The sequence below is a fragment of the Sinocyclocheilus grahami genome, unplaced genomic scaffold (genome assembly GCF_001515645.1).
Source record: "Sinocyclocheilus grahami isolate Dianchi unplaced genomic scaffold, SAMN03320097.WGS_v1.1 scaffold419.1, whole genome shotgun sequence".
NCBI lineage: Eukaryota > Metazoa > Chordata > Actinopteri > Cypriniformes > Cyprinidae > Sinocyclocheilus > Sinocyclocheilus grahami.
Genome location: NW_015505598.1, coordinates 407,908 through 424,413, shown reverse-complemented (window position 1 = coordinate 424,413; position 16,506 = coordinate 407,908). Strand labels below are relative to the sequence as shown.

Here is a 16,506-nt window from a genome sequence, read left to right as displayed (position 1 = left end):
TCTGGCACTCATAGACATGAAGAATCAGCATGTGAATCTCAGCAATGGTGACAAAATATTCTGATAATTTTTGTGTGATTTTTGAACGTCACAAAACAAGGCAGTAAAACGTCACAACAAAAAATAACTAAAATAAATGCAAATAGTAAAAATAAAAGAAAATACTAAGACAATGCAGCTGCATCATTTATTCGTGTTGCAATGCATGCTGGGAGCCATGGATGAGTTATGATTGGTGCACCCAGAATGCAATGCAGCATGAATCTGTCTGATGATCATCACCATTGTTGAGATTCATATGCTGATTCTTGATGTCTGCGTGTCTAAACAGCACAGATGTTCTAAACTGGTGTGCAAAGTCTTTTTAAAGCTCTTCCTGTTGTTTCATGAAAATTCAGTTATGATCAATAAACTATGTTACACACTACCACTGGTGACATCAGTGAACCTGGCTGCATCACGACAACAGCGTCATTTATAAAAAAAAAAGGGCTTTCAAATGAGTAAATTTTCATTAAAAAAAATAAATAAATATATATATATATAATCTGAACACATTTTCTCTTGGTTTTTATTGCCATAACAAATGTGTTCCATAAACACAGTGACAGCAACCAGAAAAAAGCTAATGTTAAAAAGGTCAAGGGTCAAGAGCCCAACTAAAGCAAACGCTTATCTCCACAACGGTGACTTCAAATTGTATTATTTTCTAATTAAATCTCTGTTAATTCTTAAGACATTTTTAGACGCATGACAAACAAAAATTCAAACTGGTTAGTAATGTGCGAAGCTGGAGATGCTGTTTGTGGAGATGATTAATCATCTTCTGCTGAGATCTTGAGAGATTTAATGTCTTCTTTTATTTCAGTTGATTTTATCTAAGGCTATGGCTGAAGTCAGTTGTAGTTCTTGTGTTTCTCTTTTCTTCAGTGACTCTGCTTGTTAACAGCAGCTGTTCATCACTAATGCTCAATCAGCACTTAATTAATCACATAATTATCTCATTAACTTTAACACTCTTTTAGAGTGGGACCATATATGCTCCGAGCAGTGTTAATTTACCACTCGGGATTTTACTGTGTAGGTATTATCAAATGGCCAGAGTTTTGAGAACACAGCGGATGTGAAGGACTATAGTGCGATAAGAGCTCAATCAAGTACTGAGGAGCTAAACCATTAAGGGCTTTATAAGTAATTAGCAAGATTTTGAAATGTACACAATGTTTAATAGGGAGCCAGTGCAGAGTTGACAGAACCGGGCTAATATGGTCATACTTCCTGGTTCTAGTAAGAACTCTAGCTGCTGCATTTTGGACCAGCTGGAGTTTGTTTATTAAGCACTCAGAACAACCACCCATAAAGCATTACAATAATCTAACCAGGTCATGAACGCATAAATTAACGTTTCTGCATTTGACATTGAGAGCATAGGTCGTAATTTAGATATACTTTTGAGATGGAAAAATGCGGTTTTACAAATGCTAAAAACATGGCTTTTGAAGGAAATATTGTCATCAAATAGCACACCTAGGTTCCTAAGTGATTATGAAGAATTAACAGAGCAGCCATCAAGTGTTAACGGTATTCTAGGACATTACATGTAGGGTTTTTGGCCCGATTATCTATTTTTTTCAGAATTTAGCAGTAAGAAATTACTAGTCATCCAGTTTTTTATATCAACTATGCATTCCGTTAGTTTTGCAAATTGATATGTTTTGTCAGGCCACGAAGAAATATAGAGCTGAGTATCATCAGCATAACAGTGAAAGCTAACTCCATGTTTCCTGATGATATCTCCCAAGGGTAACATGTAAAGCATGAAAAGTAACGGCCCTAGTACTGAGCCTTGAGGTACTCAATACTGCACTTGTGATCGGTGTGATACCTCTTCATTCACTGCTACGAACTGATCATGGTCAGATAAGTATGATTTGAACCATGCCAATGTACTTTGACTAATGCTAACATAATTTTCTAGTCTATTCAAAAGAATGTTGTGGTCGATAGTGTCAAATGCAGCGCTAAGATGCAGTAGCACTGATAGTGAGATACAAGCACATTTGGATGATAAGAGCAGGTCATTTGTAACTCTAATGAGAGCAGTCTCAGTACTATGATAAGGTTTAAATCCTGACTGGAAATCCTCACCCATTTTTCTCTAAGAAGGAATATAATTGTGAGAAGATATCAGTCACTCACTCACTCAAAACTGTTCAGTCCATTCACATTTTATTTATCTATTTTCCGTGTCCACTTTTCTTTTCTTCACACTCACCATGTTTTTGCTGTCACATCGTATCTACACTGGACGCGACAAAGCATTGCAAATCATTTGAACGTTGTGTCAGTACGTTATAAATAGAACGAGTCAGCAGTTTACTGTCGGGGATTTACATCAATGATTATAATGAGTTCTATTGTATTTAATTGTGTCTAATCTATTTTTAAATAAATCAGGAGGATTACTTACAAAGAAGTATTTTGTGGTAGAAGTGATGGTTCTACCATATTTGTAACAAGTAGTTAAATTTACAGCTTTAGCTATATGGAGTACACACGAGACTAGATAATGATCTGAGATATCATCGCTCTGCTGCAGAATTTCAATTCCATTAACATAAATTCCATGTGATAGTATTAAATCTAGAGTATGATTTTGGCAATGTCAACCAATAATCTAAATCTGATAGCAAACCTTCTTTCACTAGGTGCTGGTCCTGGTGTTACTGGTATTGGTGGTGTACGAGGCGCAGGTGGACTCTTTCCTGGGACAGGGGGTGAGATAAATTCTGTGCAGTAGTGCTAAATGACAGTCACTTTATTAGAATGATTCACCACTGATAAATGTTTTGTGTTTTCCCATGTGTCAAGGTCCTGGTGCCCTCTCCTAATGAGAGCAGTCTCAATACTATGATACAGTCTAAATCCGGACTGGAAAACCTCATAGATACCATTTTTCTCTAGGAAGGAATACAGTTGTGAGGATACTACCTTTTCTAGTATCTTTGACAGAAAAGGGAGATTCGAGATCGGTCTGTAATTAACTAATTATTTTGGGTCAAGTAGTGTTTTATTTATAAGAGGAAATAACAGCAAGTTTGAAGGTATTTGCGACACATCCTAATGACAATGACAAATTTATAATAGTTAGAAGAGGGTCTATGGGAGGGTTCCTCAATTAGTTTTCGCTGAGGGCCAAATTCTGCCAACAATACCAACTTATATACAGTGTGTATATATATATATATATACATATATACTAAATATATATATATATATATATATATATATATATATATATATACAAACTTGTATGTTAAAACTGTGAACTCACTGAGAACCAACACATGTATTCCATAACAAAGATATCAGTCACTCACTCACTCAAAACTGTTCAGTCCATTCACATTTTATTTATCTATTTTCCGTGTCCACTTTTCTTTTCTTCACACTCACCATGTTTTTGCTGTCACATCGTATCTACACTGGACGCGACAAAGCATTGCAAATCATTTGAACGTTGTACACACGAGACTAGATAATGATCTGAGATATCATCGCTCTGCTGCAGAATTTCAATTCCATTAACATAAATTCCATGTGATAGTATTAAATCTAGAGTATGATTTTGGCAATGTCAACCAATAATCTAAATCTGATAGCAAACCTTCTTTCACTAGGTGCTGGTCCTGGTGTTACTGGTATTGGTGGTGTACGAGGCGCAGGTGGACTCTTTCCTGGGACAGGGGGTGAGATAAATTCTGTGCAGTAGTGCTAAATGACAGTCACTTTATTAGAATGATTCACCACTGATAAATGTTTTGTGTTTTCCCATGTGTCAAGGTCCTGGTGCCCTCTCCCCTGCTCAGGCAAAAGCTGCTAAATATGGTAAGCATGTATCCATATTTAGGATCCTTCGTATTCAGATATACCATGGTTCTAATTTCTGCTTCTGGGGGGCCACTGTCCTGCAGAGTTTCAATCCAGGTACTGTAGATTAAACCCCAATCAAACACACCCAAACAAGCAGTCAATGTCTTTACGATTGCTAGAAAAGTACAGGCAAGGTTGGAACTAAACTCTGCAGGACAGTGGTTAGTTAGACAGTAGTCCAGGAGCAGGAATAAAGAACCATGACATATAGCATTGGAAATGTCAAACTGAGAGATCATGGCCCTGCCTTGTTCTAGGTGCAGGAGTAGTTCCTGGTGGAGCTGGGATTGGTCCTGGTGGTGCTGGGATTGTGCCAGGAGCTGGAGGGGTTTATCCTGCAACGGGAGGTTAAAAAAACTGTCTATACAAAATATCTAGAAGAACATTAAAAATATTATAATGATCATAAAGTCTAAAAAAAAAGTCTCCCATTTCTTTTTTCTAAGGTCTTACTCCCGCTCAAGCCAAAGCAGCTAAATATTCCCAACATTTCGGTGGGGCAGCTGGAACTGGTGTTGGAGGACTGTACCCTGGAGCTGGAGGTGAGTGAGAACAAACAATCAAATCACTTCTTTAGGCACTTAGAAGCCACTGCACAAAATATCCATAGCCACGTTTCCACTGTCGGGCCAAAAGCGAGCGTGCTAGTGTGTGCCAGGGCCAGTCGCATTTCCACTGTTACTTCCGGGGCTTGATCATGCCTCATCGGGGCCAACGCCCAGGGTTTTTTGGCCCGCCAAATACCTTGGGCCAAAGCGGGCCAACTGGGGCTTGAGGCGTGGTCAAGGTGAAAGGCGGAGTTTATCTCCGGTAAGCGAGTAGTCAGGTAAGAGTGTCTGCGGCAAGATGCGCATTTCGCTGTATTACGTCGTGCAAAGAACTCGAACTAAACTGAAAATGGAGAATCGCCAGTACTGGTCTGTGGAAGATACCAGGGCTCTTCTAAGCATTTGGGCAGAGGACAATGTACAATGCCAGTTTGATGGCGTCTGCAGGACCGAAGATGTAATAAAATACATCATTGCTGAACTCGCAAAGCTAAGTATCCAGCGCACTATGATGCAAGTTCAAGATAAGTTAAAGAAATTGGGGGTGCAGTATAAAGCCATAAAAACACACAATGGACAAAGCGGTGCCCAGAGAAGGTCCTTTCCGTGATTTGACATTATGGACGGTGTGCTGGGTCACCGTCCCTCCATTAGTGGAGAGACCACTCGGGATACTATGGCAGCTACAACAGTCGGTGAGTTAATTTACCTTGCTAGCAACCCAACGTAACATGCAAAACAGATCAAATATTGCTAGTGACTGACATGCATGTGTACTTATTTATGTATTATTTTTTATTTTTTTTTGTGTTAGAATTGGAATCTCAGAGCGATTTCTTGGAGTCTGAAGTTGAGCAAGGACCGTCAATACCTTCGCTGCTAACATCTATACCTGGTATGCTACTATAAACAGATTCCACCAAAGAATTATTGCATATTTGTATGTTTGTTGTCAGTAAATAATTATGCCTAAATGTATGTTTATTTCAAAGACACGACAGTCCCCAAGACATTACAGTAATCAGAGGGGGATCACATCACATTCCACAAAGGACCAGACCAGGTAATTTGGAGTGTAATGTACCTGTTAAATAGATGGATCAAACCTTACAGATCTCACAATATCTGAATTCAGAGTACATCCCAGATGTGGAGCTTATTGTTCATGTATTTTTTTTTTCTGTTTGCGCGACATAACACCGCAACAGCTGGAAGAAGAGCTTGAGTTAAGAAGAGAAGAAATGAACAAAGAAATTATGATGAGAAGAGAGGAGCTGGATTTTGAGGCACAACTCAGACGGGAAGAGATGTCTCAGAGAAAGAAGGAAGCTGAGGCTTTTGCTTCGGTCTTCACAAATTTGGCAACAGCTCTTCTCCAGAGAAAGTAGATGGACACTACAGCTTTTCTGTTTGCTTTAAAGCACACTGTCTTAGTTTCTTATTTTTAAATAATTTTAGTTTATTATTATCTGTTTATAAATAGTATGTTTCACAAACACCTGTTTGTTGTGTATACACATTTTCAGAGCACACTTGTATTTGTTCACTGATACACATTTAATATATAAATAAAGTTATAACTTTGCTGTTTTACTGGAGGCTATTGGAAGTTAATGCATAATGCCGAGTTCACACTGCACGATTTTAGCCCGATTTTTCACTCACCCACAGGTTTTGCCCGAAATCGAAGGCAAATCAGTGCTCGTTCACATGAGTGACAATCACGCAGTGTGAATTATCAAAGACGCGATCTGAGGGAATCGCCGACACGTCGCCGACGCCTGTGAAATATTTGGCATGCTAAATATCTGGAGCTGTCGACGATTCACAATCACGCTGTGTGAAATTAGTTCTGACTGAAAAACACATCGGCGATGACCTACAGCCAATGAGAGACCAAGATACAGGGCAGCGGGAAGTTCGGGGAGGGGTTATATGAAACATAGTTTGTGGACCAGTGTTGCCAAATCCATAATTGCCGCTGGTTGTTTTTTATGTCAGCAGGTTGAAGCGACCCCAATAACGTGATATTTAGGCCCTGGAATGTGAATTGTACCTGGAGAACCCCGCCAAAAAAAAATTTATTTTACCCCCTGAACGTGATTTTTACTGGGGGACCCCTCGAAAGCAATTGGGCTATTTTAAGGCTAGTTTTGAGTAGTAATTGGGCGGGTTTTGTAGCGAAAACCTGGCAACCCTGCACCAGACAGAGCTGTCGGCATATTAATGTTAATGTATTAATATTAATGTTACTTAATAAAAATAGTCATTCATTTTTGTTAGTCCATGTCAGTTCACGGTGCACTTACTCATGTCAGAACATAAAGCTTTTGATTTTAATAACTAGCAAATGCCAATATGATAAAAGTAAAAGTGAGTGCACAAAAATCTAAAAGACTTTGTGTCTCAAATTTACAAACTGTTAATTCATTGCTATTCAAAAAAGGTCCTATTCAAATAGAATCACTTATACTATCACGCAGATATTGATATGGACAATTATGCTTTTTTGATAAGCACATTACTTACATGGGTATCTGATGGGCACCTTTTGTTTCCTGTGTAAATCAGGTCCTATTCAGTAAGAGTGATTATTTACACTATCAGCTATTGTTAAAGACAACTACGCATAGTGATGGGAACATTATTTAAATGCATGTCTGATGAGTACCTTTTGTCTTTTCTTATTTAAATTTGGTCATACTCAAATAAAGTTCTATATAAACTGCTTTACATCATCAAAAAAAAAACACTAACCGACAAACCTTAATAACATGTTAACGCACACATTTGTACCTAAAATAAAACTTTACAGTATAAAATAGGAAAAATAGTGTGTAATAATAAAAAAGGACAACAGTAAATGCTCAATTTCTGTTAAAGTCAGTTCATCATTGATTCAGTGATCGTCCAGCTCAGTTCAGTTTAAAAAGTATGTGCAATCAAGTTGACAATTTCGCTGGAAGTTAAGTGTCCCAAACTAAGCAAGCCAGAGGCGCGTGAATCTAGATTTAAACTGACAGACTGTGTCTGCCTCCCGAACAATGTTTGGTAGATTGTCCCCGAGTGTGGGCACTAAATAGGAGAAGGATCTATATTCTCCTATTTGTTGATTTTTATATTCTAGGTATTATCAAATGTCCAGAGTATTGAGAACACAGCGGATGTGAAGGACTATAGTGCGATAAGAGCTCACTCAAGTACTGAGGAGCTAAACCATTCAGGGCTTTATAAGTAATTAGCAAGATTTTGAAATGTACACAATGTTTAATAGGGAGCCAGTGCAGAGTTGACAGAACCGGGCTAATATGGTCATACTTCCTGGTTCTAGTAAGAACTCTAGCTGCTGCATTTTGGACCAGCTGGAGTTTATTTATTAAGCACTCAGAAAAACCACCCATAAAGCATTACAATAATCTAACCTTGAGGTCATGAACACATAAATTAACGATTCTGCATTTGACATTGAGAGCATAGGTCGTAATTTAGATATACTTTTGAGATAGAAAAATTTGGTTTTACAAATGCTAAAAACATGGCTTTTGAAGGAAATATTGTTATCAAATAGCACACCTAGGTTCCTAAGTGATTATGAAGAATTAACAGAGCAGCCATCAAGTGTTAACAGTATTCTAGGACATTACATGCGGGGTTTTTGGCCCGATAATTTATTTTTTCAGAATTTAGCAGTAAGAAATTACTAGTCATCCAGTTTTTTATATCAACTATGCATTCTGTTAGTTTTGTAAATTGATATGTTTTGTCAGGCCACGAAGAAATATACAGCTGAGTATCATCAGCATAACAGTGAAAGCTAACTCCATGTTTCCTGATGATATCTCCCAAGGGTAACATGTAAAGCATGAAAAGTAACGGTCCTAGTACTGAGCCTTGAGGTACTCAATACTGCACTTGTGATCGGTGTGATACCTCTTCATTCACTGCTACGAACTGATCATGGTCAGATAATATGATTTGAACCATGCCAATGTACTTTGACTAATGCTAACATAATTTTCTAGTCTATTCAAAAGAATGTTGTGGTCGAAAACCTCATAGATACCATTTTTCTCTAGGAAGGAATACAGTTGTGAGGATACTACCTTTTCTAGTATCTTTGACAGAAAAGGGAGATTCGAGATCGGTCTGTAATTACCTAATTATTTTGGGTCAAGTAGTGTTTTATTTATAAGAGGAAATAACAGCAAGTTTGAAGGTATTTGCGACACATCCTAATGACAATGACAAATTTATAATAGTAAATCAATTACTCAATTAGTTTCGCTGAGGGCCGAATTCTGCCAACAATACCAAGCCAAGGGCCACTGACCTATGTGTATATATATATATAATTGTTATTATTATTACCATTATTATATTATTGTTGCTTTTGTTAAAATAATAAAAAAAAATTCCCCAGTAGTCTGTTTTATTCAAACAATTATGAACTTTTTGCATTTAGATAGAGAAGAACTTTGCCTGTTGAATATTAAAAACAAATGAACAAACAAAAAATCTGGATCTCCATGTCTGCCATGCAAATCAGCTGTTCCTGCTCATCTCCAGCCTGGATCTCTTCTCTCCACTTTCCCTAATTGCAGATTCAATTATTAGATTTGTCATTATTAATATTGTTATGCTTAGATTTTTGGGGGGGGATCAAACTGTAGCACCGTGTGTCCCAACCAGACCAGACACGATAAAAAAGTATAAGCAACATGGAATTCTTTTTTAGGAACGTTTTTTATTTTCTGCGACGCCTCAGCAGGAACAACATACAAAATATGACAGTGATAATCTCAGGTAATGATTATGTGCATTATTCAATGTTAAAAGTGTCTAATGTGAGTTTGAATGTTATTTTGCATTTTATTTATAGCCATAGTGAAAGCAACAATAGATATTTTACCTCAGATCTTGAAAATAAATTAAAGCAAACTTGTACGTTAAAACTGTAAGCACATGTATTCCATAACAAAGATATCAGTCACTCACTCACTCAAAACTGTTCAGTCCATTCACATTTTATTTATCTATTTTCCGTGTCCACTTTTCTTTTCTTCACACTCACCATGTTTTTGCTGTCACATCGTATCTACACTGGACGCGACAAAGCATTGCAAATCATTTGAACGTTGTGTCAGTACGTTATAAATAGAACGAGTCAGCAGTTTACTGTCGGGGATTTACATCAATGATTATAACGAGTTCTATTGTATTTAATTGTGTCTCACCGCGCTGCTCGCGTCCAGTGTAGACACAATGTAAGTTAATGTAGCTTTCTGAAGCTGCATTTGAATTTTCATGTCACATTATTTTAAATTAGCACGGGCCAAACATTTTTCTCTCACGGGCCGGATGTGACCCGCGGTTTATATTATTTAAAAAATGTTGTCCATCAATGGAGACAATCAGTAGGCTAATTTCTAATGAAGAGACCAATTTATATGACAGATTTTAATGTAGGCTTTTATACATATGTAAACATTATTTAATTACCATTATAACTAGCTATCTCACAAGTTTTTGCTCACTCAGTGTTTTTTAAAATTATTTTACAGTGGGGTAATGTTGGTGCAGTAGCACGAGATAGCTTGATTTCAAACTTTGAACTGAATAAAAAATGACAAGTATAATGTTTAGTCCTAGAAAGCTATTATTATCAGAACATGTGAGCATAACATAACGGCTAGCAGATCAATGAATGAGAGGGCAGAGTTGCCCATATACCACACCATGTTACACACAGTAGGGCTATTGCAGACAGAAACAATACTGTACTGCATCGATGTTTCCTGTCGGCTCAATTTTTGAGCGGACTTTGCTGTTCCGATTCGCATGAACGGTATACGAGTGGACCGACTGAGCGGAGCACACACACGCATAGAGCGGGATAATAGATACGCAGAGCATCACACCACGTGAAAGGGAAACCTGAGCGGTGAACTAATTTCAGCCGAAATTTCGGTGCATCTCTAATTATTGGCAACATCAGAAATGGATATTATATAATAGATGCTTTTTTGAACATTTTAGCAATTTAAAAATATTAAAAAAGGATTTTTTTACATGGCACCCCTGCTCTCGACAGATGGCACCCCAGGGTCAAAATAAACGCCTGGGGTTGTGTTTGTTTTCTTTTAACATCTAGCAGTTTTTAATGTTTTTCTGTAGGAGAAGGTACCTTCCCGCCATGCAATGCTGAGGAATTTAGATAAGTCAGGAAGATTACTTACAAAGAAGTCTTTAGTGGTAGAAGTGATGGTTCTACCATATTTGTATATATGCCGCGGCACCCCAGTTGGGAAACACTGATTTAGATGATTTAACAAGTTTATACAATTCTTTCTCTCCTATTGTAGAGAATGAGTGGAATTGTTCCTCAGGGGATCTATGGTGCCCTGTCTGATACAATACTGTAGCTGATGGCTGCATGGTTACAATTTTATCTAAAATAGTATCAATCTTGGAAGTAAAGTAGTTCATAAAGTCATTACTGCTATGCTGTTGAGAATTGTCAATGCCTGTTGATGCTTTATTTTTCTTAAATGATTTTCTTTATTGAATAAAGGCCCGGAGTTGTGTTTGTTTTCTTTTAACAACTATCTAGCCGTTTTTAATGTGTTTCTGTAGGAGAAGGTACCTTCCCGCCATGCAATTCGAAATACCTCTAGTTTTGCTTTCTTCCAGCTGAGCTCCATTTTCCGCACTGCTCTCTTTAGGGTGCAAGTGTGCTTGTTATACCACAGTGTCGGACTGTTTTTCTTAATCTTCCTTAAGCGTAAAGGAGCAACCATATGCTCTTTTCTAAAGTGCTAGAAAAGAGAGAGTCCATAGTTTCTGTTACATCATCAAGATTTTCTGAGCTATTGGATATGCTGAGGAATTTAGATAAGTCAGGAAGATTACTTACAAAGAAGTATTTTGTGGTAGAAGTGATGGTTCTACCATATTTGTAACAAGTAGTTAAATTTACAGCTTTAGCTATATGGAGTACACACGAGACTAGATAATGATCTGAGATATCATCGCTCTGCTGCAGAATTTCAATGCCATTAATATAAATTCCATGTGATAGTATTAAATCTAGAGTATGATTTTGACAATGTCAACCAATAATCTAAATCTGATAGCAAACCTTCTTTCACTAGGTGCTGGTCCTGGTGTTACTGGTATTGGTGGTGTACGAGGCGCAGGTGGACTCTTTCCTGGGACAGGGGGTGAGATAAATTCTGTGCAGTAGTGCTAAATGACAGTCACTTTATTAGAATGATTCACCACTGATAAATGTTTTGTGTTTTCCCATGTGTCAAGGTCCTGGTGCCCTCTCCCCTGCTCAGGCAAAAGCTGCTAAATATGGTAAGCATGTATCCATATTTAGGATCCTTCGTATTCAGATATACCATGGTTCTAATTTCTGCTTCTGGGGGGCCACTGTCCTGCAGAGTTTCAATCCAGGTACTGTAGCTTAAACCCCAATCAAACACACCCAAACAAGCAGTCAATGTCTTTACGATTGCTATAAAACTACAGGCAAGGTTAGAACTAAACTCTGTAGGACAGTGGTCCTCCAGGAGCAGGAATAAAGAACCATGACATAAAGCATTGGAAATGTCAAACTGAGAGATCATGGCCCTGCCTTGTTCTAGGTGCAGGAGTAGTTCCTGGTGGAGCTGGGATTGGTCCTGGTGGTGCTGGGATTGTGCCAGGAGCTGGAGGGGTTTATCCTGCAACGGGAGGTTAAAAAAAACTGTCTATACAAAATATCTAGAAGAACATTAAAACATTATAATGATCATGGAGTCTCAAAACCATTTCTTTTTTCTAAGGTCTTACTCCTGCTCAAGCCAAAGCAGCTAAATATTCCCAACATTTCGGTGGGGCAGCTGGAACTGGTGTTGGAGGACTGTACCCTGGAGCTGGAGGTGAGTGAGAACAAACAATCAAATCACTTCTTGAGGCACTTAGAAGCCACTGCACAAAATATCCATAGCCACGTTTCCACTGTCGGGCCAAAAGCGAGCGTGCTAGTGTGTGCCAGGGCCAGTCGCATTTCCACTGTTACTTCCGGGGCTTGATCATGCCTCATCGGGGCTTCCTCGGGGCCAACGCCCAGGGTTTTTTGGTCCGCCAAATACCTTGGGCCAAAGCGGGCCAACTGGGGCTTGAGGCGGGGGTAAGGTGAAAGGCAGAGTTTATCTCCGGTAAGCGAGTAGTCAGGTAAGAGTGTTTGCGGCAAGATGCGCATTTCGCTGTATTACGTCGTGCAAAGAGCTCGAACTAAACTGAAAATGGAGAATTGCCAGTACTGGTCTGTGGAAGATACCAGGGCTCTTCTAAGCATTTGGGCAGAGGACAATGTACAATGCCAGTTTGATGGCGTCTGCAGGACCGAAGATGTAATAAAATACATCATTGCTGAACTCGCAAAGCTAAGTATCCAGCGCACTATGATGCAAGTTCAAGATAAGTTAAAGAAATTGGGGGTGCAGTATAAAGCCATAAAAACACACAATGGACAAAGCGGTGCCCAGAGAAGGTCCTTTCCGTGATATGACATTATGGACAATGACTTAGTTTCTTATTTTTTTATTATTTTTATTTATTATTATCTGTTTATAAATAGTATGTTTCACAAACACCTGTTTGTTGTGTATACACATTTTCAAAGCACGCTTGTATTTGTTCACTGATACACATTTAATATATAAACAAAGTTATAACTTTGCTGTTTTACTGGAGGCTATTGGAAGTTATTGCATAATGCCGAGTTCACACTGCAAGATTTTAGCCCGATTTTTCACTCGCCGACAGGTTTTGCGGAATCGCCGACAAATGCCCGAAATCAGAGGCAAATCGGTGCTCGTTCACGTGAGTGACAATCACGCAGTTTGAATTATCAAATACCTGGAGAACCCCTCCAAAAAATGTGTATTTTACCCCCGAACGTGATTTTTACTGGGGGACCCCTCGAAAGCAATTGGGCTATTTTCAGGCTAGTTTTGAGTAGTAATTGGGCGGGTTTTGTAGCGAAAATCTGGCAACCCGGCACCAGACAGAGCTGTCGGCATATTAATGTTACTTAATAAAAATAGTCATTCATTTTTGTTTGTCCATGTCAGTTCACGGTGCACTTACTCATGTCAGAACATAAAGCTGTCTGTGGCCCAAGTCCAAAGGCATGACTTTCTGAGGATGCTAGCATCATGTTCCCTTCCTGGCTGTCCAGCATTCAGGTCCCAGAACATTCCTTTACCATCTACAACTGCTTGTAAAATGATGGAGTGCCAACCTTTTCTGTTGTGAAAATCAGATTGGTATTGTGGAGGTTTCAAAATAGGGACGTGAGAACCATCAATAGCACCCACGCACAGTGGAATTCCAAACCTCTTCTCAAAATAATCTGCCATCGCAGACAGTTGGGCTTGATCAGGTGTTTTGATCAATTTTGGGCGAAGTATTGCAATCACAGCCTTGCAAAAGTCATGCACACAGTGGCAAGCAGAGTTCAGACTGACAGCAAACAGGTTAGTGACTGTCCTGTACTCCGTGGTTGAAGCAAGTTTATACAATGCAATGGCTACCTGTTTCTCCAGAGGAATGCATAACCGGTATGATGTGTCTTGTCGCTGTAGTGCAGGCCTCAGAGTTGTACAAATGTTTTTGAATGTTTCACTGTAAACTCTGAAGTCCTCTAGCCACTGCTCATCTGTGAATCTTTGAGCCACATACCCCCACCGCCCGACTCAGGCCCTCCGGCCTGCAGAATTCCTGTCCCAGGAGATAATAGCGGAGAGTGAGCACAGCCCATCTTATCGCCATGCATTCCTTTTCTATGGTGCTGTACATCGTCTCCCTCTTCGAGAGCTTACGACTGATGTACAGCACCGGTCGTTCCTCACCCTCTATCTCCTGGGACAGGACCACTCCAAGCCCCCTGTCTGACGCGTCAGTCTGCAACAAAAAAGGGAGAGAAAAGTCAGGGGAGTGAAGGAGCGGCCCGCCACACAGAGCAGCCTTTATCTGGGTGAAAGCCTGCTGGCACTGCTCCATCCACTGGACCAGATCTGGTGCTTCCTTTTTAGTGAGGTCAGTCAGCGGCTGGTGAGGTCCGAATACTTAGGTACAAACCTTCTATAATATCCCGCCAGCCCCAGGAACTGCCTCACCTCCTTTTTGGTCTTGGGTCTCGGACAGGTTGCAACTGCTGCAGTCTTATCAATTTGGGGACGCACCTGTCCGTGACCCAAGTGGAAGCCCAGATACCTGACCTCCACACGCCCAACCGCACACTTTTTCGGGTTGGCCGTTAGTCCAGCCCCTCTCAGCGATCTCAGGACAGCCCGCAGATCCTGCATATGACGCTGCCAGTCGTTACTATAGATGATAATGTCATCTAAATAGGCAGCGGCATATGCAGTCTGCGGTCGGAGTATCCGGTCCATGAGCCGCTGAAAGGTGGCCGGAGCCCCGAACAACCCAAAAGGAAGAGTAACAAATTGGTGTAATCCAAACGGCATTGTGAAAGCGGTCTTTTCTTTGGATATAGGTGATAAGGGGATCTGCCAATATCGTTTTGTTAAATCCAGTGTCGAGTAAAATCGAGCAGAACCCAGCCGATCAAGCAATTCGTCAAGCCCGCGACATTGGATACACTTCAAATTTCGACACAGCATTCACCTTGCGATAATCCACACAGAACCGGACCGAACCATCCGTTTTAGGCACTAAAACTATCGGGCTCACCCAATCACTGTTGGATTCCTCTATTACTCCCATATCTAGCATCGCCTCTAATTCAGTCTGAACTACTTTTTTTTGTGTTCAGGCAAACAATACGGCGGCTGCGCACTACCACACCCGGCTCAGTCTCAATGTGATGCTGAATGAGGTTTGTGCGACCAGGCAGGGGCGAGAACACATCTGCAAACTCTGCTTGCACCTTGGCCACGTCAGTGAGTTGGGAGGGCGAGAGGTGATCTCCTCCTGGGGCCAGAGCTCCAGGGGAAAATCATCACACTCTGTAAGGTTTCTCCTCTCAACAGCCCTCTGTTCCCCTGTCTCAGTTCCCATTGGTCTCCACTCAGCTTCTCCTACCTGTGCGACTGCCCCCCTTCCCCGCTCTCCTTTCCCCCAAGAGACATCCGCACATAAATGCCCCAATAATACACTAAAACCTGGCCAATTTGTTCCCAAAATTAGCAGATGTCTGAGGTGCGGGCTAACTGCAACCTCTACCCTATGCTTTTGTCCCCGAAAATTTGAATAGCCACCGACATTAAGGGGTAGTTCACCACATCCCAGTGCACGCACCGAACCTTAACCACGCGGCTCTTATCCAATGCCTCCGGCTGAATCAGGCTTTGAAGAGAGAGAGCCAGATGGCAGTGGTTCGCCGACCCCGGGGCATGCCACCATCTGGTCCTCCGCCAGTTGGATGGCCTGTTTCAGCGACGTCGGGCGGTGCCACTGGACCCACTGGGCAGTCTTCCTCGGCAGCCGAACCACGAACTGCTCCAGTACCACTTTATCAATTACTTCCTCAACGTCGCTTTTCTCTGCCATCAGCAATCTGCGGCAGGCGTCCCGGAGCTGTTGCGCCATCACGAAGAGTCGGCCACACTCTCCGAGGTCCAGCGACCTGAAGCGCTGGCGGTGCTGCTCAGGACTCAGGCCGACCCACTGGAGGATGGCGTGCTTAAGGTCTTTGTAGACCAGGAGGTTCTGGACTGGCAGCTGTTGTGCGGCCACCTGCGCTTCTCCAGACAGCAGGGGGATGAGCCGCACTGGCCAGTCCTCTTGCGGCCACCCACATGCCTCAGCCGACCTCTCGAACAGGTCTATGAACACCTCAGGGTCGTCCTGGGGACCCATCTTATTGAGAGGCACGTGAGTGGGCGGTGCTGGGCCTCCCGGTCAATCCAGCTCCGGAACAGCTCGCGGTCTTCCTGCTGGACTTGGATGAGTGCTCGGAAATGCCGTTCCTGATCGTCCCTCATGCCCAGCAGTGCCTGATGATGTTCCT

General features: G+C 41.0%; 2 protein-coding genes and 1 long non-coding RNA gene across 3 annotated transcripts in view; all 3 read left to right on the top strand.

Annotated features, from left to right (window-relative positions):
• LOC107551227 (elastin-like) overlaps window positions 1–2,891 on the top strand; it is a 40,028-nt gene extending 37,137 nt beyond the window's left edge. The window contains exons 20-21 of the mRNA XM_016232769.1: window positions 2,709–2,777; window positions 2,872–2,891. Coding sequence (XP_016088255.1) covers window positions 2,709–2,777; window positions 2,872–2,891 — 89 coding nt within the window. The remainder of the gene's footprint in view (window positions 1–2,708; window positions 2,778–2,871) is intronic.
• Window positions 2,892–3,634: 743 nt separating this feature from the next.
• Window positions 3,635–16,506, top strand: part of LOC107551226 (elastin-like) — a 37,565-nt gene continuing 24,693 nt past the window's right edge. The window contains exons 1-3 of the mRNA XM_016232768.1: window positions 3,635–3,749; window positions 3,844–3,888; window positions 10,656–10,661. Of these exons, the coding sequence (XP_016088254.1) occupies window positions 3,635–3,749; window positions 3,844–3,888; window positions 10,656–10,661 (166 nt within the window). The remainder of the gene's footprint in view (window positions 3,750–3,843; window positions 3,889–10,655; window positions 10,662–16,506) is intronic.
• Window positions 4,397–5,977, top strand: LOC107551280 (uncharacterized). The gene is made up of 4 exons (XR_001604746.1): window positions 4,397–4,475; window positions 5,296–5,376; window positions 5,474–5,544; window positions 5,690–5,977. It is a non-coding gene; the product is annotated as an uncharacterized lncRNA (long non-coding RNA).